This window comes from Sorex araneus, chromosome 1 (genome assembly GCF_027595985.1).
Source record: "Sorex araneus isolate mSorAra2 chromosome 1, mSorAra2.pri, whole genome shotgun sequence".
Classification (NCBI taxonomy): domain Eukaryota; kingdom Metazoa; phylum Chordata; class Mammalia; order Eulipotyphla; family Soricidae; genus Sorex; species Sorex araneus.
This window is the reverse complement of record NC_073302.1, coordinates 447,211,692-447,233,808: the sequence shown is the minus strand read 5'-3', so window position 1 is coordinate 447,233,808 and position 22,117 is coordinate 447,211,692. Positions and strand designations below refer to the sequence as shown.

The window sequence follows — 22,117 nt, the reverse complement described above, 5'->3', positions numbered from 1 at the left end:
TACCCATGGACCTTGCCAGGACCTTTTAGACTGACTTCCTGGTTAAGTGACATGAAAGTGTGCTCTGACCTGAGCAGTGTAGAAGAAATCAATGTCGCTCTTGACCATGTGACTGTAACTATGACGTATTACCATGTCTCATCAGAATGGGGCAGTGCTTTGTGTTAGAACAGATTGCTGGGAATCTTGTGTGCTATTTGTGACACACTGGAATGGAGTTTGGAGGTATAAAAGTGATGATAGCCATTTGATGCGGGAAAAAATATACTTAGTTGCATCTTTTTCAATTTGGTTAGCCATGTAAGCTCCTCAGTGACTAATGATAGCAAGATGAGTTTTCATGCATATAGATTAACTTAGAGAATGATTGTGTCCACAACTTAGAAGTTAAACTTTCACAGTATACAACAATGTGTCAGTAACTATGCTTATTCCACCACAGACACCCTCCCACTGTCAACAAAGGGACCTTATGTTGGAGGTACAGTGAAAATTTATTTTAATAGGTAAAAAAGGATTTTTAAAGCCTTGTCAGCTTATGCTTTTCACCTTCTTCTCTTATATTTCTTATTCGGGCAGCATGTTGCTCTTTTACCAAATATATTTTTTTCTCTTTTTCTGCCTGTGACTTATTGACATAGTCTTCTTCTACTAGAGAAATTTCCCTTTTCAACTGACTATCAAAAATTTTGATCAAGGCCTCAGATTTCTTGTTCAGCCTTTCCTCTATCTTCTCGTATATGTTATCAGTGAAGTGACCTCTGCTAAGGATCATTTTCCCTATCAGCTGCATCAGCTCCTGCACCTGAGCTTCCTTCTCATCCTTCGCTGCTCTGTTGCTGAAGGCACAGCAGCGGCTGCCACACTCCTTGATCATGCTTCTTAGGCTCACGTCGCTGTCTGCTATGAAGTCACGTAGGCTTCCGTCCCCCAAGTCTTCTTTGCGAGTGAACAGGACGATCATGTGCCTGGTGACCGACTCCCCAAAAAGAGCCTTGACCATGGCAAAGACTTTCTGCTCTTCCTCTGTGTAGCGGCCCAGCTGCAGCACCAGGATGATGGCGTGAGGGCCCGGGGAGGAGTAGAGGATGCACTTGCTGATCTCCTTGCAGGTGGTGTCCTGCTTCTCCTTGGTGTCAAAGAGCCCCGGGGTGTCCACGACGAGGATGTTCCTCCCCTTCCATTCCCGGAACGCTTTCTGGCAGTTTTGGGTTACAGAGAAGTCAGACAATTCTGAAATAAATTTCTCTTCCCCAAGAATGGTGTTGGCTGTGGCACTTTTACCACTTCCGATTTTCCCGACGAGGACAATCCTCATCGCGCAGGATTGAGGGTCTTTCAACAGAAGGTCGCCCATGGTCCAGAGCAGGTGCTGCACCTACACGGCACTTGACCTGAAGGAAGGAAGGGGAGATGAAAATGGTCCATCTTGGTAGGTGCAAAATGTAATTAACCCCTTTTCTCATTTGTTTTCCTTCCTGAAATTTTGTCTAAGATGTATTGATCCCAGTAAAGATAGAAGCATGACACTGTTCAATAATTATGGAAAATTAATAAAATAGGGCCTCGAGAGAATATACAGCAAGGCGTTTTCTTTGTATGTGTCTGACTAGGGTTCGATCCCCGATATCACATGTGGTCCCCCAAATCCTGTGCATAGACCCAGGATTAAGACCTGAGCACAGCTGGAAGTGCCCTGTCAGTCCTACCTTCATTCCCTCAAAATAAAATGTAGCTAACAAGATTTTCCACCAAACATTCCAATCCACTTGTTTACACAGGAAACTTATTTAAACCATTAAATAACTGATCATTTCAATGCTACTTTATTCACCAAGAGAAAACTAAGAAAGACGCTCCATACACTTCGAGAAGTTGTGAAATACCGGTCCCCAAAGTTTTCACCAACCTAGGAGACAAACCCCTGTCTCATCTTGATATAAAATAATGATACAAAAAATCTCTAGTAAGGGGCAGAAGAATGTGGAAGTTTGATTCCTGGCACCACAAACATTGCCAAGTGCAGCTCTAGAATGTGGAGCCCTGAGCACTGCCACAGTGGCCAGGGTCATCCTCTGTACTGCAGTGCCCTTGCAGCGTCGCATCCTGGAGCTCATGCACTCAACCACTAGTCCAGTTATCCCAGAAGCATCAGCGACGTACCCAAGACTCCAGACCAACATAGGAGGTCCTGCCGAAAAACCATCGAAAATCATTAGACTGGAAATTTATGCATCATTATTCAATGTTATCTATTTCAGAAATAGTCGGGTGGTTCAATATCAGAAAGTTTTTTAACACAATGCATTCCATTAATTGATTAAGATTTCCTAGATGATTAACATTAAGATTACCGAGATGTAGAAAATAAAATTGAGCCAATTTAATACATGTCTCTGTGTAAATCACCATAAAAGTGATACTTAGTTTTAATAAACAGTTCTCTATAAATTTTTTAAACATGTAAGTTAAAATATTTATTGTTGATTATCAGGAGGTACATAATCTAATACAAAGTACAATTCTCGTGAGGAAAGATATAAATCAGTCTAGAAAACCGAGAAAAACAAGAGCATGAAGAAAGTCTAGATAATGAGAATATGGCATTCTGATTTCCATCAGTAAAGCAATGAGGTGCAAGAACAGAGACTACAGGTCAGAAATATACCAACTGGTTTTCCCATATTTATTTGTGTTGGATTTAATCCAATTGTGTTACACTTATATTCAATGGGACAGCAATCTACATCTGTAGGAAATAAGATTCTCCAGTCAGACACGTGGGAAAATCTCTAGCCATGTATAAAAGTGAAAATTGTGTGAAGGACCCGGAGTCATAGGACAGCAGGGAGGGCACCCTGACCACAGAACCAAGAGGATGCCCTGAGCACCACCAAGCTTGGCCCAAAAACAATAACAGCGAACTGTGTGAACATCCTCTCTCCTTTCAAATTCTAAATAGATGCAAAGGTGAAATGTAAAATGACTCCATATATACAAGAGAAGAAACACAGGTAACTTCTTTGTAACTTGGATGTGAGAATTTTGTAAAATTTTATATAGAAAATGAGGAGGCTCATAAATTTGTTTGCAAAGAAATATAAAAGATATAATGTTGCAAAAATCCCAACATAAGCAAAACACGAATTACAAACTAGGAAAAATGTTTTCTAACTCAAATCAATAAGGTATTTTTTAGAAAAGCACTATGAATATAGAGAAATAATAGACCAACAATGTGAGAGAAACTAAAGTTACTCTTATGAAAAGTGGTTGGGAGAGTTTAGGAATGTACATTGAATCAAGTTTGATGTTGGGACTATGTGGTTTAAATAATTATACAAGAAAAATTCAATGGAATTCTAGTAAAGTTTGAAATCAAGTGAAAAAGTTAATTATATTTTAAGTTATGATTGCTTCAAATGTATAAAAATCAAGAATGATGTTGCCCGTCACTAAAAAAATATAAGAAATAATGCTTCTAAAATATTTTTTTTGCTTTTTAGGTCACAGCTGGCTCTGCTCAGGGGTTACTCCTTGCTCTGCACTCAGGAATCACTCCTGGGGATACTCAAGGGACAATATGGGATGCTGGGAATCGAACCCGGGTTGGCCGAGTGCAAGGCAAACGCCCTACCTGCTATGCTATTGCTCCAGCCCCAATGCTTCTAAAATTATCAAATAACCTCTAACATCCTATTCTCTCTCTCTCTCTCCCTCTCTCTCTCTCTCTCTCTCACTAAGTGTATTCTGTGTGTCTGCCCGAGCGCATGCACACATCTATGTGAAATCTTTTGCAAAGACTTAAATGCAACAGATCCCAGTAAAAATATGCATCTAAGTGGTCTTCAAATGCCATTTCTCAAAAAAATTACTTAGGTACTCAGGCTCTTAGGAGCAAGTACTAATTGCGGTTCAGGGATAGGAAACATGAGAACATGAGTTAAACCTAACCAGGTTTCAGTCCTACAGATTTTCTACATCCATCCCTTTACTGGTATACATTTCCCACCACCAATGTCCCCAGATTCCCTCTTACCACCCTCCCCCGAGCCTGTCACTATGGCAGGCACTTTGCTCATCTTTCTCTTTCTCTCTGTCTGTCTCTATCTCTCTGTCTCTGTCTGTCTGCCTGTCTGTCTATCTGTCTGTCTGTCTGTCTGTCTGTCTGTCTGTCTGTCTCTCTCTCTCTCTCTCTCTCTCTCTCTCTCTCTCTCTCTCTCTCTCTCTCCCCTCTTTGGGACATTATGATTGGCACTAGAGATAATGAAAGGTTATTCTGTTTGTCCCTTTATCCATTTGAATCCATGTTAGAACCAAACTTCATCGAGAGGACAAAAATAAATCTCCACATACCACGGAAAAGTGAATTACAACATTCTCTTACCTTGCCGTCCCCGTGTATTTGCTATATTGGATAAAATCAGAAGGTCTCCTTGAGAAAAAAAAAAAAACTTGGAGTGTGTCAGAAGATGAGCAACTGATACAAGTTCAGGGCAAAGTGATTCAGTGTGCCTGTTCCGGAAGCTGGTGGTTGGAGAAACAGATAGAAATATCAATATTGTAGTAGAATCGGATGTACTCTATGTCCTAAAAAAAATTATGTGTGGGGAAGGACATTTAAGAATGTTTTAAATAAATAACATTTCATTTCTGACTAAAATTATCTTAAGTATTGACCATAGGTAATAGTAAAAAAATGTGCTTTTCTTGTCTATTATTTACTATCTCATCTGCATTGTTCATTTTTCCAAAATTAAAAATCATGTTTCCCACTTTAAAAAATAACAGAGTATCCTGTCATACTAGAAAATAAGTATGTTATTTATATTCTTTAATTGGTATCTTATCAAAAGGACTCAGTGAACAATTTGTAGATAGGGCAACCTGAGCATGTATAATTCCACTAGGTGGAAAGATAGCAAATATTCTAATAATGATTCTAACAAAATTGTCTTAAAAGGAGCTAATTACTCTCTTTAGCTTATGCTAAGAATTACATCACCATTTCGAACATTGACGAAGAGTTGGTTGTTTCTCTTGTCTTTCTAACGTAAATATAACATGAACAAAGAAAAATCTTAAGAATGAGTTGTTAAATATTATTCCATTTAATGGATGAAAAAGGAATATTGAAGTTAGACTACTACAATGTAATTTTAATGAAACAAATGAAGTTACCCCTGAGCAATCTTTAATGTATCTAAAGAATAGAACGCGAGCAACAAGTTTCCTGGGGAGATGCTTCCCTCCACTTTGCCTGCAGCAGGGCAAGGAGCCAGGAAGTCTAGTACTCTCCCTCAGGAATGAAATGAACTCCCTGACATCAACCTATAGAACAAGAGGCAACAGGGCAGTGATGAATTACACTGGACCAAATGAAGTATATATGTGTGAGATAATCCCCTTTCCTCCTAAATTATCTCTCATCCAGAAATTTGAAAATAGTATTTATATTTGCAGACAAATATCGACTATTTAAAAATGTCTGATTTTCCTCAGTATTCAAAATCACATACTTCTAGTTTCTTTTTCTTGCATTATTTATATTTATATCAATAAAAATCTACCTTAGGTTTCACGAAAATATAACAGAGAACAAATTTCACACCAAGGGAAATCTAAGTGTGACGTTAGAGTTATTTCCATTTCCTGAGGTATGACTAGAGTGAGCACCTTTTCAGAGCGGTGGTTGATGTTCTCCGTGAAGCTAAATGCCTACAAAACCCTTCTCCCTCACTCCCGCACATTGCTCCTACCCTTTGTGCATGGCTGCTGACCATTGCACACAACTGCCCCCTCTTCATTTTCCCTCAGGCCTTCAGGGACAAAAAGTAATGAGAGGATTTGCAGATGTGTTTTCTTTAGGAAAATTAATCCTTCAACAAAGCACCTCAAACCCTCAACCCATCTGCTGCATTCTCAGACTAAGCTCTTCTCTGCTTAATATTGGGAGGAACTGGGCTCCCAGAATTCTGATTTCCTCTGTCATTGTTGACCTAGTGACCCACGTAGCATTAGTAAGCTCTCTGTGATTCTGAAGCCACTTTAGTAAAAGCTGTGATTTCCTGGTGTTTTTCTAAATTGTCCTCCAGAGTTGCAGACCTAGCCTGGGATACTAATTTCCTCAGGGGATGCTTCCTTTCCCTCTGTCAGTCACAGCAGCTAATGGATTAAAATGCATGAACAAGTGTTTGTCCCCCTGAGTATGCATCCATGACCACGGCAGTAAGCAATTCTCGCTCTGCTCCCTGCCCCCTGCCCACGAAAGCACGAGCCTATGGATGCTTTTCTAACAATGCCCAGCCTCCCCTGCATCACCATTCACCTCCTTTTGAAGCTGCAGGCACAGCATCTGGTTCCTTCTCAGACCACAATATCCCCCTGCCTGCTCCCCCCCACCTCCCCTTCAAGGAGGCTCTGTGAACCCCACTGTTCCTTCCCCAGACCTAGCACTCTGGCTCATTTTCTCATTCAAGCTCACCTTCTTTTGGATTCCTGTATTTTCCTCCAAAGAAGCTGTTGGATCTTGTTCCTCTGCTTCATCCAAAGTGAGAAAGATGTTGGCACCCTCTGAAACCTCTGGGGCAGGAAGCTCAGACTGGGTGGAGCCAGTCAGTGAAGGAACTGTTGGCTATTAAAGGGACAGAGACATCTCTCCATAAACTGGGTATGTATTTCTGTTTTGCCAAGTTCAAGCTTTTATCTCCAAATGCCTACCGATGCAACAACAGTTCCAAACCTGTCTCTGTTGTGGGGATTAAGAGTGGTAGACCTAGAAACACCATCTAGATGACCCAAATCCAATGCCATCCTGAAAGGCTGTGCTCTAAACTTCCAGTCAGAATTAGTGTTAATCTTTAGACAAATGCAGTATCAGATCCTCATGGCAAAAAAATGGAGCCATAAACCATGCAATTATTATTTCAACAATTATATTGGGGTCAGAGAGATACATAGGTATTAAAGCATGTGCCTTGCATCTAGCTAACCCTAGTTCAATCTGGGCATCATGTATGGTCACCCAGAACAGCCAACACTGATCCCTGAGCACAGAGCTGAGAGTAATCCCTGAGCACTGACAGTTGTGACTCAACCCTCCTCCCCCCAAAAGTAGATTCTAAGAACACATTTCCTAGTGAAGATGCTGATTCAGCACTTAGCCTGCTCCAGTGGGGGACGTCAGGATATCTAGGATTTTTTACTTTTTTAATTTAAAATATTTTTATTTTATTTTTTAATTGAATTCCAGTGAATTCAATTGAAGTTGAAACACAGTTACAAGTTGTTTATAATTGGGTTTCAGTCACATAATGGCTCAACACCCATCCCTTCACCATTGTACATTTCCCACCACCAATGAAGCTAGGACTTATTTTTTTAATAATTTATTTTCTTAGTTAGTGAGTCACCGTGAGGGTACAGTTACAAATTTACACATTTTCGTGCTTGTGTTTCCCTCATACAATGTTCGAGAACCCATCCCTCCACCAGTGTCCATTCTCCACCACCAATGAACCCAGTATCCCACCCACCCTCCAATCCCTACCCCCCCACACCCCACCCTGCCTCTGTGGCAGGGCATTCCCTTTTGTTCTCTCTCTCCGTTGGGGTGTTGTGGTTTGCGATAGGGGTATTGAGTGGCCATCATGTTCAGTCTAGCTAGAACTCTTTTTGTCAGGCATGAAACGAATTCCTGATACCAAACTATAGACCAAAATACAACAGAAGGGTGATGAATTACATAGGACTGAATGAAGTGTGTTGTAAATGTTTATTATATATATTTATTTTTAAATTATTACGCAATCTAAAGTTTTTGTTCTCTGAAGATTTGTTCCATAAAATTTTATGTAATTTTAATCTAGACATAAATATTACATATATTAGAGAGAAAAATCAGACCTCAATGCCAAGTGATGTCACCAAATGTGCTGGGACACACACAGAGTTTGTTTATCCAAGAACAAAAACCCATTTCAACATCGATCCTCAAAAATGTACCAAAGCGGAGCACCACGGGCTTCCCTCCCCTCCGGACTGCCGGCCGAGTGGCCGGCACGCCACCCCCAGCCCGTTGACCACTGTCCGGTTGTGGGAAATGGGCGTGGCCTAACCGCCAGGGGCGTGGCCTAAGAAAAGTGGGCGTGGTCTCATTGCCGGCTGGCCGCCACTAACGCAGCGGCAGGTAGTTTCCTCGACATCCTATCCAAGACTAACATCCTAGCTATTCGCAAGCAGTAGGACAATAATGCACAAGACTTCACATAAGGATTGAAGGAAACATCTCAGTAGATCAGGTTCTACAAACGGCAAGTTAAATGGTAACCACTATTAACTGAGCCTATCCACAATCCTTTTTCACAACAAAAGGAGACAGGGATACTCATCTTCAAGGGCCCTCTTTCATACCACCACAAACAACATGAAGAAACAGCGAAAATCCCCATTGCAACCAGAGGACGATCAAAGGAGTCCGGAAACCTCAATGGGCTCTTCCTACAAACTTGACCTCTCTGAGAAAGATTTCAAAGTTGAAATCCTCAACATGTTCAATGAACTCAATGCAAAGATGGACAACTTCAAGGAAGACCTGGCGGAAACAATACAACAGACAGCCGACAAAATACGGGAAGAAATCAGAGCAGAAATAAAAAACCTTCAAAAAGAAATGAAGGATTCCATACATGAAATCAAAAACTCTCTGGCTGCCCTCAACAATAGGATGACTGCAGCCGAAGACAGAATCAGTATGCTTGAAGATGAGCTGCAAGAGGCCTACAGGCAACAACAAACCATGGCAAGAGACCTCAAAATAGCTCTAGCCAGAATCAGAGTCCTAGGGGATGAATTCAAGAGGAACAACATTAGAATCATTGGACTACCAGAACCACAGGGAACCAACCCCAAGGAAAAAGACACAGTCAAACAAATCATTGCGGAAAACTTCCCACAGCTGGACAATGCGGGCATCCAGATTCAAGGCGCCCGAAGAGTGCCAGCTAAAAGAGATCCTAACAGAAAAACCCCAAGACATATCATAGTTACAATGATGGACATCTTCCAGAGAGACACAATACTGCAAGCAGCAAGGTCCAAGAAGGAAATCGCATACAAAGGAGCACCCCTTAGGCTCACAGCAGATCTATCAGAGGAAACCCTCCAAGCTCGAAGGCAATTGTGGGATATAGTGAAAAAACTCAATGAAATCAACGCTTCACCAAGAATACTTTATCCGGCTAAACTCTCATTCAAACTAGAAGGAATCATACACTACTTTGGGGATAAACAACAGCTCAGGAACTTCATAGACTCAAAACCAAACCTAAAAGAAGCACTAAAGGGGCTATTGTAAGACAAGAATAACCCCTACAAGCACAACAAACCCTTGCACAAAGACGGCACAAAATCCCATAACAATAATCTCCCTTAATGTCAATGGTCTGAATTCACCAATTAAGAGACACAGACTGGCAAAATGGATTCAGAGACTCAACTCAACATTCTGTTGCCTGCAAGAAACACATATGAATAGCCAGAACAAACACAGACTCAGAGTCAAAGGATGGAAAACAATCCTGCAAGCAAACAACTCCCTCAAGAAAGCCGGGGTGACTTTACTAGTATCGGACAACATGGACTTCAGGTTGAAAAAGATTAGAAGGGATAGTGACGGCCACTTTTTATTAATCAAGGGATGTGTACATCAGGAAGAAATCACACTCCTAAATGTCTACGCACCCAATGAGGGATCAGCTAAATACCTACAACAGCTGCTAAGAGACCTTGAGAAGGACATCTCGAGCAACACAATAGTAGTTGGAGACTTCAACACCGCACTGTCTCCTCTGGACAGATCTGGAAGATTAAAACTCACCAATGAAATACTGGCTTTGAAGGAAGAAACAGAAGAGAGAGGGCTAATAGATCTATACAGGGCTTTATATCCCCCCAAAAAGGAATACACATTCTTTTCCAGTGCACATGGAACATTTTCCAGAATAGACCATGCGCTGGGCCACACAACATACCTCAACAGAATCAACAAGATAGACATTGTACCAGCTATCTTTTCAGAACATGATGCACTGAAGATAAAACTTAATCGTGGACAGATGCAGAAAACCAAATCAAACACCTGGAAATTAAATAGCTCGATATTGAACAATGAGTGGGTCAGGAAGGAAATCAAGGAAGAAATCAAAAGGTGCCTAGAAACAAATGAGAATGAAGACACGAGCTACCAGAACCTGTGGGACACAGCTAAAGCCGTTTTAAGGGGAACATTTATAGCTCTACAAGCATATCTCAGGAAGGAAGAAAGGGCCCACATAAATAACTTGACTTTACAGCTCAAGACCTTAGAAAAGGACCAACAAAAGGAGCCAAAACCAGGCAGAAGGAAAGAGATAATAAAACTTAGAGCAGAAATTAATGACATGGAAACCCAAAAGACAATCCGGAAGATCAATGAAACCAAGAGCTGGTTCTTCGAGAAAATAAACAAGATTGATAAACCACTAGCAAGACTCACAAAGAAAGAGAGAGAGAGAACCCTTATAAGCTGAATTCAGAAATGAAAAGGCGGACATCACAACAGAAACCAATGAAATTCAAAAGATCATCAGAGACTACTTTGAAAATCTCTATGCCATGAAACAAGAGAACCTAGAAGAAAATGGATAAATTCCTCGACTCCTATAATATCCCAAGGCTGAACCAAGAAGACCCGGAGTACCTGAATAGTCCAATTAACATCAAGGAAATTGAAATGGTAATCAAAAGTCTTCCCAAAAACAAAAGCCCAGGTCCAGACGGATTCACTAGTGAGTTCTTCCAAACATTTAAAGAGGACCTTTTGCCAGTCCTTCTTAAGCTCTTCCAGGAAATTGAAGAAACAGAAACCCTCCCTAACAGTTTCTATGAGGCTCACATCTCCCTAATACCAAAAGCAAACAAAGACACCACAAGAAAAGAAAACTACAGGCCAATATCCCTGATGAACACAGATGCAAAGATTCTCAACAAAATATTAGCAAATAGAATTCAACAACTCATCAAAAAGATCATACACCACGACCAAGTGGGATTCATCCCGGGGATGCAAGGATGGTTTAACATCCGGAAATCAATCAACATAATCCATCATATCAACAAAAGAAAAGATAAAAATCATATAATCATATCAATAGATGCAGAGAAAGCATTTGACAAGATCCAGCATCCGTTTATGATGAAAACACTTGCCAAAATGGGTATAGAAGGGACCTTCCTCAATATAGCCAAAGCCATTTATCACAAGCCTATGGCAAGCATTGTCCTCAATGGGGAAAAACTAAGAGCCTTCCCTCTGAGAACAGGGATGAGACAAGGATGCCCACTCTCTCCACTTCTGTTCAATATAGTACTGGAAGTACTTGCAATAGCGATTAGGCAAGAAAAAGATATTAAGGGCATTCAGGTAGGAAAGGAAGAAATCAAGCTCTCACTATTCGCAGATGATATGATACTATACTTAGAGAACCCTAAAACCTCTACCAAGAGCTTTCCGGCCCTGCACGAGATCGACCCCGGAGGCAACGGAACCACTTTGGACACGAGCGGTGCCCCCAAAATGCCTCCAAACTGTGTGCTGGGAGCTTCTGGCCCAGGCGCTGCCGGCAGGGTATGCTCTTTTCTCTCTCAACTCTTTCTTTTTGAATGCAGCGAGGCAATAGCCGGTTTTTAGACTATGCTGAAGTCCGGGAAAGCCGATGGGGCGGGACTTCCGGATCCGCCCTGTGCCGCCGACATTTAAGCACAGAGCCATGCGGGGACACTCCTTTCCGTCCCTGCGCGAGATCGACCCAGGAGGCAACTGAACCACTTTGGACACGAGCGGCGCCCAGGAGCTTCTGGCCCAGGCGCTGCCAGCGAGTGATGCAATTACCAAAAGAATTTTCCCTGGACTTCATATAGAAATCCAAAACCTAATATCTTTTGATTGTTTGATTGTCAGCAACGTGTAAATGTTCCTTTTTGGCAGGGCTTACCGTGAGGGGAAACTCCAAACAATAGTACTGAGTTTTTTGTTGAAGGGTAAAACATTGTAACGATAGAATTTTAGGCAGAATTTTCCCTGGGCTTTATATAGAAACCCAAAACTGCGCGGCCGCGGCAGCCTAATGTCATCTAATCATCAGCAATATGAAATGGTTCCTTTGCAATGGGTTGGACATAATAGGGTTAAAGTTTGTAGCGACGTGTAATTTCTGGCTGTACTTTCCCTGGACTTTATACAGAAATTCAAAGCCGCGAGGCCACTACCATGGCCGCGCAACCTATTGTCATTTTATCATAACCAATATGAAATGGTTCCTTCTTAATGGGTCGGACTTTGGTGGGAAATCCTAACAAGAATAGTAAGTCTTTTGCTGAAATATTGAAGGCTACCAAAGTGGTAGCCATCTCTATAGACTGAACTAAGCCATATCCCCACGCCGGCTGAGAAGAAATATCCTTCTTTCTCGGGAAGAAACGCGGCGTGGCGTTAACCATAGTATGATGTCCATTAAGCTGACACGGAGCTGGTGGCGTGGGAATGGGATACAAGGGAATAAATTATTATGTACTTGGAACAGCGGGACGCTGGTGGAATCTCGAGCCGGGGCCGATACCAGCGTATTACCTTTGATTCCAGAAACTGCTTGCAGACATTCTACCAGGCTATCAACTAAGCCAGAGCCCCACGCCAGCTGATGACGGGAAATAACCATCTTTTTTGGTTTGTTTTCCCTTTGTCAGGCAGCGTGGTGATTACTAAACAGGCGTGATCTCGGTGGCGCGGGATGAGGGGGGGAAAAAATAGAAAAGTTATGTAACAAACAGCGGGACTTAATATCTCTACATTCTCAGCAATGGAGAGCCATCAAATGCTTCCTTGACAGTGGGACTGTCTTTTCTTTTTTGGGGGAAACCCTAGCAACAATAGTGAGAAACATGGACTGTAACCAAGATAAAGCGTAAACGAAGTGAAACTTATCACTTACAAGGGCGGGGACTGGGGGGTGGGAGGGGGCGGGAGGTTTAATGGGGTGGTTGGTGATGGAATACGGGCACGGGTGAAGGGAAGGGTGTTTGAGTATTGTATAACTGACATAATCCTGAGAACTATGTAACCCTCCACATGGTGATTCAATAAAATTTAAAAGAAAATAAAAAAAGAAAAAAAATGAAACCTCTACCAAGAAACTCCTAGAAACAATAGAGTCGTATAGTAAAGTTGCAGGCTATAGAATCAATACCCCAAAGTCCATGGCTTTCCTATATGCAAATAATGAGAGAGAAGAAAGTGACCTGAGAAAAGCAATCCCGTTCACAATTGCGCCTCAAAAAATCAAATACCTCGGAATCAGCTTAACAAAGGAGGTAAAGGACTTGTATAATGAAAACTATAAAACACTACTTCAGGAAATAAAAGAGGACATGAGGAAATGGAAAGATATCCCCTGCTCATGGATTGGAAGAATTAATATTGTCAAAATGGCAATTCTCCCCAAAGCATTGTACAAGTTCAATGCGATCCCTATAGGGATACCCTTGACATTCTTCAAAGAAATGGAGCAAGCGCTCCTGAAATTCATATGGAACACTAAACCCCCACGAATAGCTAAAGCAATCCTTGGGAAAAAGAAAATGGGAGGAATCAACCTCCCCAACTTCCAACTCTACTACAAAGCGGTGGTCATTAAAACAGCATGGTACTGGAACAAAGGCAGAGCGGCAGACCAATGGAACAGGGTTGAATACTCTGACATACACCCCCAAATATATGATCATCTAATCTTTGATAAGGGAGCAAGAAATGTGAAGTGGAGCAAGGAAAGCATGTTTAACAAATTGTGCTGGCAGAACTGGACGGCTACATGCAAAAAAAATGGGCTTAGACCTCCATCTATCACCATGTACAAAAATCAGATCAAAATGGATTAAAGACCTCAACATCAGACCAGAATCCCTAAGGTACATTGAAGATAAGGTCGGCAAAACCCTCCACGACATTGAAGCCAAAGGTATCTTCAAAGCGGACAAGCCACTGGCTAAGCTAGTGAAAACAAAGATAAATGAATGGGACTATCTCAAACTAAGAAGTTTCTGCACCTCAAAAGAAACAGTGACCAAAATACAAAGACAATCTACAGAATGGGAAAGGATATTTATGCACTACCCATCCGATAAAGGGTTGATAACAAGGATATACAATGCACTGGTTGAACTCCACAAGAAGAAAACTACCAACCCGATCAAAAAATGGGCTGATGAAATGAACAGAAACTTTTCCGAAGAAGAAATCCAAATGGCTAAGAGGCACATGAGAAAATGTTCAACATCACTAATCATCAGGGAGATGCAGATCAAAACAACAATGAGATATCATCTCACACCACAGAGACTGGCCCGCATCCCCAAAAACAAAAGCAACCGGTGTTGGCGTGGATGTAGGGAGAAAGGGACTCTCCTTCACTGCTGGTGGGAATGCCGACTTGTTCAGCCCTTTTGGAAAACAATATGGACGTTTCTCAAAAAGTTAGAAATTGAGCTCCCATTTGACCCAGCAATACCACTCCTGGGAATATATCCCGGAGAGGCAAAAAGGTATAGTAGAGATGACATCTGCATTTCCATGTCCATTGCCGCTCTGTTCACAATAGCCACAATATGGAAAAAACCCGAGTGCCCGAAAACAGATGATTGGCTAAAGAAACTCTGGTATATTTACACAATGGAATACTATGTAGCTGTCAGGAAACATGAAGTCATGAAATTTGCATATAATTGGATCAACATGGAAAGTATCATGCTGAGTGAAATGAGTCAGAAAGAAAGAGACAGACATAGAAAGATCGCACTCATGTGTGGAATATAAAGTAGCTGAGAGGTACAAGCTTACAACGTTGTGATTCCTGGCAGACATTTCACTAGACTTAGTTACTAAAATACAGAAATCCAAAACTATGGTGCTGCTAGTGCGGCCTCCGGACCTCATATCTCTTCATTCTCAGCAATGGAAAACAAATTACCAAATGCTTTCTTTTCAGCAGATCGACTTTAGGGGGGAGAAACTCCAAATCAATAATAGTGAATTTTTTTTATTGAAATATTGAATTTAATCAAAGTAAAGTGAAATTTACCAGTTACACATGCGGGGTGGGGGGCTGGGGAGGTGAGGGGAAGGGGGGAGGTATATTATGATTCTTGGTGGTGGAATATGTGCACTGGTGAAGGGACGGGTGTTTGAGCATTGTATAACTGAGACTTAAACCTGAAAGCTTTGTAACTTTCCACATGGTGAACTAATAAAAGAAAGAAAAAAAAACTAGAAAAAAATGTACCAAAGCGTGTTATTTCTTACAATCCACAAGCAATAAATATTTTTCTATTTCCTACTGCTCTATTTCTTTTATAAGAAACTTGGAGTTTTTGAGGTATGTCTTCTACATCTTTCATTAAGTAAATCCCTAGGCATTTGATGTTTTAGGACTTTATTTTCAATGAGGTAGTCTTTTTATCTATTTCTCTTCTAGTTCATTATTTTCATAGAGAAATGCAACAGTTTCTTTGCATATTAATTTTTTAGCCTGACACTTTTCTGCATTGGAAGTGGACATCTTTGTTTTGTGACTATCTCAGAGAAAAGACTTTCTGTTTTCACCATTGAGTATGAAGTTGGATGTGGGTTTGTGGGCCCCTAATACTTTGAGGGAGGCTCCTTCTAGCCCTGATTGATCGTGGCATCTTGGTTACCAAAGTACTATATTTAAATTTTGCAATGCTTTATTACCAGTTTCACAAAGAAGCATCAACAACAGCAGAGCTGCCTAAGAAAAAATCTAAAAGAGAACACACGTAGAAAAACGCGGTAGCTTCTTTCTAAATATTGGTGCTGGGGACCATGCTTTCATAGCCACCACCTAGTAGCTGCCAAGAGCCAGGATGCCAAGAGCGTGTTGTAATTTTGAATTGTACGTATTGCCAAGGAGTTAGATGTCTTGCTTGACTGCTCTGTACTGTGTTTAGGCATCTTATTCTGTTGCCGTAATATTAAAGCTCATATTGAAAAATACTTTTGCTATATGAAGCACTATGACACTTGTGAAAATAACCAATTTTTAAATGAATATTGTTAAATTTCCCCAGGTTAGTATCATCAGAAGTTTCTGTCAAAGATGAACTCAGTATCTCTCCCACCCCCCAATCCCATCCACCCCCCAGCCCATCCTGCTCTGTGGCAGGGCATTCCATTTTATTCTCTCTCTCCTTTTGGGTGTTGAGGTTTGCAGTGGGGGTATTGAGTGGCCATCCTGTTCAGTCTCTGGTCTCCTTTCAGCATGCACCGCGTGAGCTCTCCAATCACATTTTACTTTACTCTTCTCTATCTGGGCTGCCTTTCACAGAGCATGTGAGGCCAGCTTCCAAGCCATGGAGCCAACCTCCTGGTACTATTTACTACTATTCTTGGGTGTTAGTCTCCTACTCTGTTATTTTACATTCCACAGATAAGTGCGATCTTCCTATGTCTGTCCCTCTCTTTCTGAGTCATTTTACTTGGCATGATACTTTCCAGGTTGATCCACTTATATTCAAAGTTCATGACTTCATCGTTTCTACCAGCTGCATAGTATTCCAATGTATAAATGTACGAAAGTTTCTTTAACCAGTCATCTGTTCTCGGGCACTCGGGTTTTTTCCAGATTCTGGCTATTGGAAACAGTGCTGCGATGAACATATAAGTGCAAATGTCATTTAGACTATGCTTTTTTGCTTCGCCGGGATATATTCCCAGAAGTGGTATTGCTGGGTCAAATGGGAGCTCAATTTCTAATTTTTTTGAGAAGCGTCCATATTGTTTTCCAAAGCGGCTGAACCAGTTAGCATTCCCACCACCAGTGTAGAAGGGTCCCTTTCTCCCCACATCCTCTCCAACAGTGGTTGTTTTTGTTCTTTTGGATGTGTGCCATTCTCTGTGGTGTGAGGTGGTATCTCATGGTTGCTTTGATTTGCATCTCCCTGATGATTAGTGATACAGAGCACTTTCTCATGTGCCTTTTGGCCATTCGTATCTCTTCCTTGGAAAAGTTTCTGTTCGTTTCTTCGCCCCATTTTCTGATGGGTTTGGATATTTTCTTCTTGTAGGGTTCAACCAATGATTTATATACCCTTGATATCAACCCCTTATCACATAGGTATTGGGTGAATATCCTTTCCCATTCTGTAGATTCTCTTTGTATTCTGGTCGCTCTATAGTTTGCATTCCTCTTATTGTATATGCTGCAATTTTGTACTGTGCTTGGGAATGCATATTTATGTTTATATTAACTTCTTATTTGAAATATATCCAGAAATAGTGATTGTCTTCGCCAATAATATTTTAACACATTTTTACCATGTGGAATTAAAATGAATTATAAGATTTTTAGTTGCATATGCCAACTCTGTGCATATGCCAACCAATATTTTACAGGAAACCATCCATTAGTAAGCAGTACAAGAATAATACCTACCATATCAAAGCTGTATAAAATAATATAGTTGTGAAAAAAAGAGAAAATGAAAGGAGTAAAGTTCAAATTTATTTAAGAGGTGTGCAAAAGAATTGGTTTAGCCATCACAAGCTGTTGTCAGTATCAGAGCTGAGTAAAGGCCCTTGGTCCAATAGTTGATGCCAACAGAAGAAAGGCACTACTTTTAGTGAAGAAGGTCAGCTCTTATAACTGGGCAACCAACCAAACGTGAGGCTCCCAGTGTCTGTATTGTAAATGAAAATTCCCAAAAGGAAGGGGAGAGAGAGAGAAGAAAAGTGCCTGCCAGAGGGACATGTTTATGGTGGGGGTGATAGGAGGGAAATTGGGGACACTGTTGCTGGGAAATATACACTGGTGGAGGGATGGATGTTGAAATACTGTATGACTGAAACTTATGATAAGCACTTTTGTAAGTGTCTCACAGTGATTCAATAAAAAAAATTCAATGGAATGGTTTCTTTTAGCATCTTTTGAACTAAGAGTGTGCTTTCTTCTCTATATAATACAGTGTGTTGATTTATATCCCACACGGCAGAGCCTGGCAAGCTACCCGTGGCGTATTGAATATGCCAAAAACAGTAATCACAAGTCTCACAACGGAGATGTTACTGGTGCCCATTCGAGCAAATCGATGAACAATGGGAGGACAGTGCTACAGTGTTTTATATCTGGTCCAAGTCACAAGTCACATAGTTTTATGATTCTCACTTTTTATTATTGAGAGGAAATGTTTTATTAAATTCTCTATGTTGTGCTGTATATACCTAAAACTTTTCTCTGTTTTATTAGTCTACAGAAAGTAGCAATTGCTATGTATAATGATTCTTGACATGTACTTTTGTTTTCACATTTCCTAGCATACAGAGCATCTGCTTGGTCAGAAATACTCACTTCTGGGGAGCAGAGTTATAGTTTGTGGGGAGGGTGTTTGTCCTGCATATGATTGATGCAAGTTCGTTCCCAGCATCCTATATGATCCCTTGAGCTCTGCCATGAGTAACTCCTGAGCATGGCTGGCTGTGACCCAAAAAGCTAAAAGAGTAGGAAGAAGCAGAAAGAGAAATATTCACTTCTTCATCAGTATTAGGTCATTATTTCAAAATTAGGTTATTATGTCAAAATGTTACAAATTGTACATACTTATTTTGAAAATTGAACTATTTCTAACTTAATTTAATCTGTGGGAAAAATTAGTGGTAAATTCAATTACTTATTAAAATATAGTCAGAATTTGCTGTAAATGCTACTATATTCCACTTAAAGCATTTCACTGGTGTAGCACTGCACTGTACTGTAGTTCCGTTGCTCATCGATTTGCTTGAGCTGGCACCAGTCACATGTCCACGGTGAGACTTCTTGTGAATGTTTTTGTCATATTGACTACGCGACGGGGAGCTTGCTAGGCTCTGCCGTGCGGTCGGTATACTCTTGGAAGCTTGCCGGGCCACATGCAAGGCACACGCCTTACCCTCTGCTCTATCACCCCAGTCCTATCGGTGTACAAAACATTATTCAAACAGAATTCATTCACTGATACTAACGGAGCCTGTGATGTGTTCACGTGTAATAGTATGACTATGCACTGCGACAGGAAGAGTTAAACATGTTTCTATCAAACTGCAAAGCGGCTGTGATGGTAAACAATCTCACATTGCTTCCCTCTTACTCAATCTTAAAACTCATTATGACTAAATCAAAATTGAAGTGTTATATCTCAGGTGATCCATGTATGTTTGACATACTCAGCAGTCACATGAGACTACTAGCTATCATCCTGGATTCTGAATTATTTGGACACTAAACTGACACCTATAACAAATTCTTGGATGAAAAAAAGACACCCCAAATACCAAGAAACTCTTTTACCATGAGGACAGTGAAAACAAATGTGTCAAAATAAAGTTAGACGTACATAAATGTGCAGAGGGATTTGTTTTGTAGCTTTCTATCTTATGCAAGCAAAGAAAATGTTTTAGTAAAATGCTTAGTAAAAAAACAGTGAATTTTTCTGATGAATTCTGTGTTTGTTCTAGCAGGCACTTAAATTACTTGTAAGTCACATTACCCTTAGGAAGGTTGATTTTTAGTGTGGATGGTAAAGTTTTCTGTTTCTCATCCTTTACTGCAAACCCCTTCATTTTTAGTGGGTGCTTTAATTGAGTGAGAATTCTCATATGTTATTTTTATTTAGTGAAATGTCGGGAGTTCCTGCTAGCGCATGGCCCAAGCCCCCGGGACTTATGAGTCTGTGAGAACACTCCAGGAACTGGGGCACCAGTCTTAGACCACCTGTCGAGAAAATAGCGAGGGCCTGTAGCTAGGGGGGGCACATTGTTTCCCTAGAATTCTTGGATTTGCTGTGGTTGGGTTTGCATCTTGGTCTCAGGCTATCCTCTCAAAAGCATTCTCCCAGTATTGGGCAATCATCCCTGAACTGATTAATTCAGCATCTTTGTCTTTTACGAGGTTTATCCAAGCTGTGCCCACTCACCTCTTCTCCTACATGTAGCACACGCCTCCTTCCATATATATACACCTGCCTGCCACAAACAAATTGTCTCTCTGCCCCTGTGATTTTAATTTTCACTAAAATAAATAACCAAGGAAAACAAAGAAAGAATGAAATGAGTTTGAGGAAGAATTGCCCATGGTATAATGCAAATCACTATAATCAAGTCAATATTGCATTCATTTAGGAGAATAATACATAGAAAATAAACAGATTTTTAAATACAGTCATACATACATTTTTGAGTATGTGAAATTTTAATATATGTATTGTACCTTTTAGTTTTTTTGCTTTTTGGGTCAGATCCAGCGATGCACGAGGGTTATTCCTGGCTCTGCACTCAAGAATTACTCCTGACACTGCTCGGGGGTCCATATGGGATGCTGGGAATTGAAGCTGGATTAGCTGTGTGCAAGGAAAATCCCTTGTTGCTCTGCTATCATTCCAGACCCGAGTATTTTATTTTTAATACATCATATATTGTACTTAATATCAATGGGAAATGGATCATAAATTTAGTAAATAGTTCTGGTACAAAAACCTTTTCTAAGCATAGGACAAAATAAGTCTCCGATCAGTCTTGACATTCTTGTCTGTGTCTTTCAACAGTAGAGATGCTTAAACTTCCACAGGAGTTCGCTGAGTCAGAGGAAGATGGCTGCCAGAGCCTCCAGCTGTGAGAGCAGAGGTCCTTGGAGGTTGACAGACAGACACCTCAATCAATAGTTTATTATGTAGAGTGTAAAAAGGGTTGCTAAGCTATTTCCTGGGTTGTGAAGTTGTTTCCAAGGACTGTCACCACCAATTCCATTCCCCACTCTGTCTACAAAAGAGTAGCTAAAATCTCCCCGTTTAAAGGAGGAAAAAGAGGCGCCATCAAAGTTATTTTCCCATGACATTTATGTCCATTCCAAATTAGTCAGACTCCCCAGGAACACCGTGAATCTCAGAGAAAGTGAAACGCATCAGGAGGAAGTTCTCTACTTGTGCACTTAGACACTTGTCACAAGGGAAACTCAGACCAAAATCTGGACCCCCTCTTTTCCTACCTATTACTTGAATATTTTTTAATAAAGCAGCTCTCCAGAAATTCACACATGGCTGTTTGTTATCTCCATCAAACCGGCTCCTTCCTGTCATGTTTATGCCATACAACTTCTTACCCAAGGTCCCTGTTCTCTCTGTGCCTCTGTGCCACAGCCCTGTCTGGGAACTCCCACTGCAGACACTCACCCCAGGCATCCTTCTAGCCCCACTATGGAGGGAGGAGGGAAAGGGTTTGTTCCTTTTTCCCGAAAAGAAGAATTGAGGCAGGGATGAATAGCCTTTGTTTTTCAAGCACCTAAAACCAGATATCATGTGTAAAGAGCAGGCGGACATGAGCCACTAATTAAGTTTGCCTTCGGGTAATGCTCCTCTTTGGGGTTCACGTGGCATTTCAATGACCTAGAGCCAAAGCTGTTGTCACATCTTAGACACCTGGATTTTTAGACCACTGCATTTTTTTATCTTATCACCTGAACCTTGCCATGGAACTCATTAGCTGTTCCTTGGTGTTCTCCTTCAAGAGTAGATACAGGGAGTGTCCTTTGGTCTCCTTTCATGGCTGTAGTCCCTCAGCCAACAACGTGCCCCTCCCAGATATCAAAGGAGCCTTTGCTATATTTCAACCCACCACACCCAGGTCAGCCAAAGTTCTAGGAATCATTCTGCTGACATCATTTCTGGAGAGGGTGTAACCCAAGGGACGTGAAGTCCCCTGCTCTTCTCCCCACTCTGACACGTATACTCAACATTAGAGGAGAAATTCCAGTGGCCGTGACACTCTGGGTGGTCACAATGGAAGAATGAGGCACAGTGTGCCCAAAGCTTTGATTCTATCAGGGCAAAGGGACTCATCTCAAGAAGGAGAATGTCAATAAGATGCCAGGCTGTATGTGAAGGGCCCATGTACTCTGGGATGCGAGCTAGAAGGAAGCTGCAGCCCCCAACCACAGCAGGCACCGTGGCCTGGGACTGAGAGGGTGAGTGCTCCACGGAGATAGAG

At 41.2% G+C, this 22,117-nt stretch overlaps 1 protein-coding gene across 1 annotated transcript; it reads right to left on the bottom strand.

Annotated features, from left to right (window-relative positions):
• Positions 1-520: 520 nt before the first annotated feature.
• On the bottom strand, positions 521-1,318 carry LOC129403261 (GTPase IMAP family member 7-like). The gene has a single exon (XM_055129807.1). It carries the CDS (start codon positions 1,316-1,318, stop codon positions 521-523), a length of 798 nt encoding a protein of 265 aa, XP_054985782.1.
• Positions 1,319-22,117: the final 20,799 nt, after the last annotated feature.

Coding starts and splice junctions, on each gene's coding strand:
- LOC129403261 (XM_055129807.1), bottom strand. CDS start 1,318: ATGAGGATTGTCCTCGTCGGGAAAATCGGAAGTGGTAAAAGTGCCACA.